Raw genomic sequence first — 9764 nt, 5'->3', positions numbered from 1 at the left:
TGTCAAAAGAAAAGTGGTTTTCCTTGTTTGGGCAGCATTCTTTTTTTTTTTTTTTTTTTTGCTGTACGCGGGCCTCTCGCTGTTGTGGCCTCTCCCGTTGCGGAGCACAGGCTCCGGACGCGCAGGCTCAGCGGCCATGGCTCACGGGCCCAGCCGCTCCGCGGCACGTGGGATCTTCCTGGACCGGGGCACGAACCCGTGTCCCCTGCATCGGCAGGCGGACTCTCAACCACTGCGCCACCAGGGAAGCCCTGGGCAGTATTCTTTATAGTTGGGTTTAAATTGACTCCTGTAATGTAAACTGAGACTAACTTGCAGTCTAATTCCAGTTGTTTTCATTGAAGAGAATTATCAGAAGCCACAGTTTGGCAGAACGTTCAGCTTATTCAATGAAGAAATTGATAAGGCAAAGAAAGGCAAGACTCTGGAGCTAAGGGGGTGTGCAAATTCTCTGTGCTTTGTGGCCTTGTTAGAAAAACCTCCACCCATCTTACAACTATCTTTTACAACATATCCTAGACACTGTGATGTTTGGGTACTAGTCTATGCAGCTAACATAGGGACAACTGTGTCCCTTCCTTTAGGGACTTAATACACCTGAGGGAGAACCCTATGTGCAAACATAAAATTTCCACAGAAAACTGTAAGCACTGCAATTTTAAGTATAAAATAAGCAGTTCCCTGCCCTCACTTATCTCAGTTTTTCCATCTGTAAACAGAATGTTGGTCCTTTAAGAAGGCTTTCCAATTCTGAAATACTTAAGACTAGTACTTAATCATCAGCTACCTGGAGCTATGACCTGTACCCTCACCGGAAGGTGGGCTTCCCAAGACATCAGCAGAATCCCACTGCAGCTTCCAGGCACATGGTAGAACAACGGATCTCTATTAGTGTCATAAACTTACTGTGTGTTTGCAATGGTAAACATCTCACCTCAACAGTTGACTTATGTCTGCTTTTTAAACAACTGCAACAGATGGTTGACACTTGAACAGAATACATAATTACTTTGCAATCTAACACTTCATTCTTATTTGTTCTTTCTCAAAGGACAGAAGCTGTGCCTTATGCCATTGGGTCTAATCAGTTAGTTTAATCAGAAGCAGTGTTAGGAAAGCTCTCAAGAGAGATGAGCTGTGGGAGGATTCCTAATACCAGCCTTTCGGGGACATTAAAAAAAGCTGGTGGGGTGGGGTGGTGGAGAGAGAAATCTTAGTACTTTTTAAAAACGCATGCCTCATTCTCATTTGTGTTCCAGATGAGGAAAAAGTTTTTATACATGTTTTTTCTCATTTCTTCCACTTCACCTCCCTTAGCCTCAATTTCTTCATCTGGGTTTGTAATCCCTAACTCAGAGGCTGCTCTGAATAGTAAATGCAATAACTCCTGGAAAGACCTAGCATAGAGCTTGGCATATAGTGGACACTCCACAAATATCGCTATGGATAAATTCAGGTGAAACTAAAGGGGCATCAACTCCTTCTTGTTCTGACACTGTTAATATGATTCAAGTTAAGTCCTTGCACCCGCCCATTCAACCAGTGACCTTCTTAAACCCACATTTCAGGAAGAAGCCTCCGTCAATATTTCTCTCCCTCTTTTATGGAATCTCTTCTGCAAACATTGCTTCTCCACACTCCTAACCAAGGCAGCTCCTAGGTTGGCATAAGTCCCTGGAAGCCCAAAAATCCATCTACCCTTCTTTACTCAACCGTTCCTATTCTCCATGAGAATCTATTCCAAATTCCACTCCCTTTGCTGATTCAAGAAATCTTAAATCGAATATGCCACTCCTTCCAAAGTTTACATTTATAAAATAGTGCTATTGTCACCTTACTTGTTTTATGTGTGATATATTCATGGGGATTTTGATATTCACCTATCTCAAGCTTGTCAGAGAACTATGCTGTTTCAGAGAACAAAACAAAAATCTATGACTGAAAGGCAGAGGGTTGTCAAAAAATGGAAAGAAAACAATTCTACTTCACCCAAAGTATCCTAAAGCTTTCAGATGACCCTTGACCAGTGATAATACCATATTTATTTTGGAAAAGATTACATGCCATCACCACACTAAAATTTGGCAATCCAATGAATTTATGCAACTCAAGAAGGCAATGAAATTTAAAGTCTTTAGGGAAAGGGCAGCAAAGTACCGTCTAGAATAATTTACAAAATGTAAAGAAAAGAAATTAGGTAATATAAAACATATAGAAAGCTAATTGGAGGGGTATTAAAAATTCAACACCATAGAGGAGAAATGTATATTTATTGAGTTCTATGCTAAGTAATTCACATATTTCACACACAAGAAATGTGGTAACATATGCAATGTTCTTAGCATAGAGGGTGGCATGTAGTGAATGCTTAGTAGAGGCTGAGTACTATCATCTCACTCAATTTCAGGAACATTTCTGTTTTGCAGATGAAGAAAATTGGTCTCTGAATATATGGGCAGCCAGGCAAACTTCACAAAAAGAGAATGTGGTGAAATCAGGATTCCAAGTGAATCTTCCAGACATTAAATATCATCCATTTTTTTCTGCTGTGCTACACGACTTGCCATTTGAGCTAAGAAAGAGGACTTTTCTTTCAGAGAATGCCCCATTGCTCATTCACACCCTATCTTGGCAGATGCAAACACAATTCCATCAGAGGTAGAAGACACTCGAAATCTGCTTCCAAGTGATACTTAAGCCCATTGTGAGAATTTTAGTGCACTTCAAGTATATTCACTCATTCAACAAATATATAATGAACATACTACTGTATGTCAGGAACTATTCTAGGCACATTTGCAGCACAACATCCCAGAACCCCTGCTCATCCCAGTCAACACCCTCTCCAGAGAAACCACTCTTCTGATGTCTATCACCAATATATTAATTTTGCCTGTTCTTGAACTTCATAAAATTTGAATTAGACAGGTTGTACTCTTTCTTGACTGGTTTCTTCCACACGGCATTTTATGCTTTACTTTTAATTTAGCATTATATAATAAATGGTTTCCTTCAGCAAATTTCATTCAACAGAGATTTATGGAGTGTTAACCAGGTAACACACACTGACGCAGACACTGTGCAGGAATATTCACTATACCCAGTATTATTCAACAATATATTGAGGTTCCAACAAATAAGAAGGAAAATTTTTTTAAAAAGATAAAACACTTGGAAGATATTAAAATAATCTCTTGTTTTGATGGTGAGGTGACTGCTTACCTAGAGAATCTTAAAATATTATACTAGAATTAATTATATATTTGGTAAGGTGATGAAGAAATACATTTAACAATAGTCTTTTTCTGTTGTAACAATGCACTTCTAGAAATCAAAATCGACTTTTTCATTTTTAAAGGTATTATTGGGCATGAATGCCCATATATTTGTCCTTCTTGACACATAGGGATAAATAAGAACAAAAGAAACAAAACCCTTGACCTCATTAAACACATATTCTAGAGAGGATAAATGAAATATAATCCATTAACACAATAAGTAAAATTGTATGGTAGGCTATAACTTGAAAAGTATGTTAGAAGTGGAAAATTAAGCAAGGTAGGGGGAAATTGCCCATGCAAAGGGGGTACAGTTTTAAATGGAGAGATCATACTCTCAAGCTACCTTAATCAAATCAGTATAACACTGGATGGGGAAAAAAAGGTCATGGAAAAAGAAAAGAAGTTCCAGACTTGGCTTTAAATATGTACCATAATTTAAGGTATAATAGAGATGTTATTTTAATTTAGAGGAAAGAGAAGTGTGCTATTTATAAAATAAAGCTGGAACAACCACTATCCATCTAGAAGTTAATAAAAGTGGACCACTCTGCTATACTATGCAGAAAAAATAAAGCCCATTTAGGATAGAGACCAAACCTAAATGTAAAAATAATGATAATAACAAAATGATGTAAAAAAATCTCACATGTAAAACTAGAAAGATAATGCATCCTTCATTCCTACATATTTACTGCACCTTGTTTATGCTCCATGTTTGAGGCACATAAATGAACAAAACACAGAGCTCCATGTTTAATAAGTAGCAGACAATAAATAACAAGCAAAATAAACAATTATATGATTGATTTTGTCAGGAAATAACAAATGCTATAGAAAAAAAGGAATAAAGAGCATAAAGCAGTGAAAGAGAGGCTGTGAATGCTGAAGCCAGAGTGGGTGGGTAGAGAGTAGGTCAAATAACAATACTAATTAATGCCAAAAGATAGGACTGAAAATGTGGCACTTGAGCGAAGACTTGAGGAAGGTGAACTAATTATTCAGGCAGATTCCTTGGACCAGAGAACCCTGAGCAAAGGCAAGAGTTGATATAAAGGTTCTAATGTGGGAGTGTGCCTTGGGTCTTTAAGGAAAAGCAAGGTAGGTATGTGGCTACAAGAAACTGAGTGGGGTGGGAGAGGGGGGTTGAGAGAGAGAATTGAATCAGGTCACATAGAGCACTGTAGGCCCTTTTAAGAACTTCATGTATAACCATTACATCTGAAAAACTAGAAATCAAACCCTATTTGACAAGATAGAAATTATAAATCTTACTGATTTACATACCATAAAAAAGGAAACAGACAAAACAATAGATTGGGAAAGAAGTATTTGCAGTACCTAAGATTCACTATATCTATACTATACACTAAATAGAAAAATGCAACAAGAGTATTGAAGACAATTCACAAAAGAAAAAAACAGAAGAGTTCAACAGGTATATGAAGAGTTTATCTACCTTTCTAGTAGTTAAGTCAATGAAAATAGTGACATATGGATATATGTCTGTAAGACTGGAATAAATTAATAAAAACGCTATAATTCTAATCACTGGCTAAGATTCACACTTACACTTCGTAGTAGACATATGAATCAATGCATTTTAAAGCAGTTTGTCAACATCTAGTAAGATTAATGACATTTATGGAAACTATAATTTTAAGTGATTGCTTTTACACCTTTGTAAGTCTTTTTATCATAATCAATCAAATATTTATATAAAATTTGACTCTACAACCTGATTTCGTGTATATGTGTGTGTGTGTATGTGTGTGCAAAAGAGTGCATGTGTGCACACATACTCATATAGGTATTTTTGGATGGGCTCAACATTGGAAAAAGGTGCCCAGTGATTTTGGATTTGGCACCAGAACCCTGGTTTAGTCAAACTTGTCTGTTTTGTTTTATACATAATAATATACATATAAGCATGCATAAGTATATATATTTTTAGATTTATATTTCATATATATGCAAGTAATTTTGGCATAAAAATTCAAGCTTACAAAAACAGGCTTTCTTTTATTCCAATATTCATTTTTTGTTGTTGTTGTGGAAACTAAGGCCCAAAGAAACAACCAACTTTACAGAGTCTGTGAATAATAAAGCCAGACATAGCTCTTTTTCTTTCTTTTTTAAAAAATCATGCCAATGTTCTTTCTGGAAAAAAGAGCCTGAGAATTTTGAATTAGATGTGTTCACATAATATATTGCTTGCTTGTCTTCTCTTAGTCCACTCTAGATTTTTTCCACTGTGTTCCAGAGTCTCCCAAACTTTTTAAGGTTTATGCTTGAAATAAAGCAGCATTCAAAAGTTCTCTGTACTGAGGACAAATGTGTTGATTATTGTATTTCCCATTATAGGAACATCAGAGAGAAATATCTGGACAACAAGTGGCCATGGAGTAGAAATGGAGAATTACTGGGAAATGCATGCAATTCTGTGGACAAGGGACAAAGGATTCTGAAGGCACTGATGGCAAAAAATTCATATCAGAAAAGAGCAAAGAAAGAGGATTTTGTCCCAAGATTTTTTTAAAAATTACAAATATCAACAAAGGTCCATAGATGTTTTAAATTTTATTCCAAGTGGAAAATAAGTCTTCCAATTTTGTTGAACACTTTCTTTAGGCAATAAAGCTTACATTTATTTACAACCTCACATTTAATCATCCTGATCTATGTCTAGATTTATATAAAGAAAATAGCCAAGACCAAGAGAAGAGAAGCAACTTGCCTAAGGTCACAGAGTCAGCTATCAGCACTTCCAGAACTGCACTTGTATGTTCTGACACATTCATTACCCCATCCCTTTCCTCACGGAATAACCTGGGGTGAGATCTTGAATGACTGCAGAAAATGGAGAACCCATAGTTCCAGGGACACAAAAGTAAAACGAAAGCATTTTCAAATATACCTACTATAACTGAGCAGAACACATCTTCTGCAATGCTGATATCAGCTTTTTATTTCTGGACACAGATAAAAGTTACATGCTGTACATCACCACTGAGGACATAGCTTCTTGAGGGTGGAAGACTGATGATTCATCTACTATTTTGTATCTTTTTGACTTCATAATAGTTTTCTTTTTCCACTGAGCTTTGAGCACTTTGAAATCATGAAATATATCTTTGATTTTTGGTCCTTGGGGCAAGCTTAATATGATCACAAAGTAGATGTGGATAAATGAATCAATGACTGAATGAATGAATGGGTGCATTTCCAACTTACAAGTGCAAAAACACTTCTACTTGTGGACATGTGACCTCAGGAAGTTGTTGGTGACTCCCAAGCGCTTAATCACTAAAATCGCTTATTATCATATATGTGTGTGTTTGTGTGTGTATGTGCACAGTGACAGTCACTTCCCCAGTGTTGTCACTCAGAATCACTCAATACTTAGGGCACTTTATGTTTTGGTATGACTTCAGAATAAATGTACCTTCTTGAGCCACTGATAATCTTTGATTTGAAATACAATTTGGGGGAGGCTATCATAGGTCAGTTACTATGCCAGGTGCTAGGAATAAAATAGGCAAAAACAATTTCTCTACATGTGCAGAAACTCAGAGATAAGTTTAGGACAAATACGTACAAGGAACTAGAGAGCACTAAGAAGGGCTTTGGACTTGTATTTGGATGTGAGACCTGAAGGATGAATATAAACTCTGCATTCAGAGACGGTGGGCATAGGAGTAGACAGTGGACTATTTGGGGAAGCTTTTACAGACTGATGGATCTTCATGTGTGAATGGCACATGGTACATGAGAAGATCTGAGAGAAGATATACTTTCATGAATGTGGAGTGTCTATGTTTACTTGGAATGATAGGAAGAAGGAGATAAAATCTGAGAACAAAGAGAAAATAAACTCTGAGAGATAGGAGAAAAAAGCGATAAAATCTGAGAATAAGCAGTACCAAATCGCAAAGAGCCTTGTAAAGTTAGCCTAATATCTTAAACTTTATCAAGGGCTTTGAAGGTTATTGAGTGGTTTCAAGTAGGGGGTGCAGTGTTATCTTCAGGTTGCTTTTGAGAAAGGTTACTCTGCTGTGTGAAAACATGGTGAGGTGGGCAACACTGAAAGGAGAAGATATGTTTCTTCATCTAAGATGCTAACACAGTTGGAAACCAGCAGGGTGTGTTTGAAATGGGTCCTGTTCCATTTGATACAATAGTGCAGGTAGGATTTGAGATAGAGCCAAACACAGAGCCTGGCACAAAATACGCATGCAAAATATCTCAGTTTCTCCCCACTCACTTCTAATTTCCTCCTTTTCTCTTGTCCTATAATTTTCTTAAGTGCTATTATACATTGCTCATGTTATGTCTGTTTTATGTATGTGTGTGGGAGAGTGGGGTAAGAATTGGCCTACCTACAGTCAAATCTCCAGGCAGCACCAAATCTTTCAAGAATCACATTCAATTTCTTATCCGTAAAAACACCAAAAGGTGGATGACGCTGGTGCTGCGGGAGGGCCCGGAGACCCTGGAGGCCCTGGGGGCCCTGGAATGGGAGGCCGAGGTGGCTTCCTCAGAGGCTTCAGCCTAGGGGTCCTGGGCCGGGGCCAAGGCCACGGAGCTCACAGAGGCAAGGCCGAGGATGAGGAGAGGCTCCCTGTCACCAAGCTGGGCCGCCTGGTCAAGGACATGAAGATCAAGTCCCTGGAGCAGATCTATCTCTTCTCTCTACCCATCAAGGAGTCTGAGATCATTGACTTTTTCTTGGGGGCATCCCTCAAGGATGAGGTTTTGAAGATTATGCCTGTGCAAAAGCAGACCTGTGCTGGCCATCGGACCAAGTTCAAGGCATTTGTTGCCACTGGGGATTACAACGGACAATGTGGTTTGGGTGTCAAGTGCTCTAAGGAGGTAAGCCACTGCCATCCGTGGGGCCATCATTCAAGCCAAGCCCTCCATCGTCCCAGTGCAGCAAGGCTACTGGGGGAACAAGATTGGCAAGCCCCATACCATCCCTTGCAAGGTGACTGGCTGCTGTGGCTCTGTGCTGGTGTGCCTCATCCCTGCCCCCAGGGGCACGGGCATTGTCTTAGCCCCTGTGCCCAAGAAGCTACTGATAATGGCTGGAATTGACAACTGCTACATCTCTGCCAGGGGCTGCACTGCCACCCTGGGCAATTTCACCAAGGCCACTTTTGATGCCATTTCCAAGACCTACAGTTATCTCACTCCTGATCTCTGGAAAGAGACAGTGTTCACCAAGTCTCCGTATCATGAATTCACTGACCATCTTGTAAAGACCCCCACCAGAGTTTCCATGCAGAGGACGCAGGTGCCAGCTGTAGCCACCACATAGTTTTATATGAGAAAAATAAAGTGAATGAAGCTGGTTAAAAAAAAAAATCACACTCCAGCTCTTTTAATGCCCTTTCAATTTCTTTTTAGTTCTATTTTGAATAGGACTCTCTCTCTCCAGGTGTTCCTTATCATGGGTGGGAGAAAAGAAAGGGGAGAAAGTTATGATTGTCCTTTCCTCCAGTCTCTGAGTGTGACATTGTTCTGTCCATATACAATCTCCCCAATTTTCAGGTATACATAGAGGTCAAGGAAGACATTTTTATCATCCTTTCCCTTATATGTCCTTGTTATCTGTGATCTTCTTAAGAAGAACCTGTGGTGAAGTAGTAAGTTGACGAGGTCCACATAGACCTGATACTATTCAATATTCACTAACTGCTTATCTCTTTGAGGAGAAGGAGGTAAATATACCCTATCTGATCAGATGGTATTATGGTTAATTTTATATGTCAACTTGACTGGGCCACAAAATGCCCAGACATCTAGTTAAACGTTTTTTTCTGGGTGTGTTTGTAAGAATGTTTCGAGAAGAGATTAGCATTTCAGTTGGGGGACTGAGTAAAGGAAATGGCCCTCCCTAATGTTGGTGGGCATCATACAATCCATTGAAGGCCTGAATAGAACTAAAAGATGGAGGAAGGTTGAGTTTGCTTTCTGACTGAGCGTTTGAGATGGGACATTGGTTTTCTCCTAAACTTCGACTGGGACTTACACCACCATCATTCCTGGTTCTCAAGCCTTCAGACTCAGACTGGATTTACACCATTGGCTCTCTAACTCTCTCTATATATATCCTATTTATTCTGTTTCTCTGGAGAACTGTACTAATACTGATGTTAAAACAGGAAAATTATGTCAAAAGGTTGTTATGGAAGAAGAAAACGTGTTACAGTGAAACAACTTTCACTTCCATAGTTCCAACTGCTCTGGAATTAGGGGCAATTTCTCCAGGGATGGCAGCTTGACAGCAAATGGCTGAGTCTCTGAAAGGCTATATGATCACTTTTCTAAGTAAACTGTGGAGCGTCTCTTCATTGAGATAAAATGCACAGATCCAGTTTAAAGGAATGCTACAACCCCCACCCACCTGACAAACTACTGTCTTAAATGTCAAACAAAAATATCACACTTCTATGAAACTTTCCTTAATCCCTCAGGTAGAGA

The 9764-nt window shown here is 38.9% G+C and overlaps 1 protein-coding gene across 1 annotated transcript; it reads left to right on the top strand.

Annotated features, from left to right (window-relative positions):
• The first annotated feature begins 7431 nt into the window (after positions 1 to 7431).
• LOC116744742 (40S ribosomal protein S2-like) lies at positions 7432 to 8598 on the top strand. The gene is given in 3 exon segments (XM_032614814.1): positions 7432 to 7464; positions 7734 to 8156; positions 8158 to 8598. Coding segments are annotated over 3 exon segments (897 nt in total).
• Positions 8599 to 9764: the final 1166 nt, after the last annotated feature.

The sequence above is a fragment of the Phocoena sinus genome, chromosome 19 (genome assembly GCF_008692025.1).
Source record: "Phocoena sinus isolate mPhoSin1 chromosome 19, mPhoSin1.pri, whole genome shotgun sequence".
In the NCBI taxonomy this organism is placed as follows: domain Eukaryota; kingdom Metazoa; phylum Chordata; class Mammalia; order Artiodactyla; family Phocoenidae; genus Phocoena; species Phocoena sinus.
The sequence above is the reverse complement of the archived record's forward strand: the minus strand, read 5'-3'. Positions and strand labels throughout refer to the sequence as shown.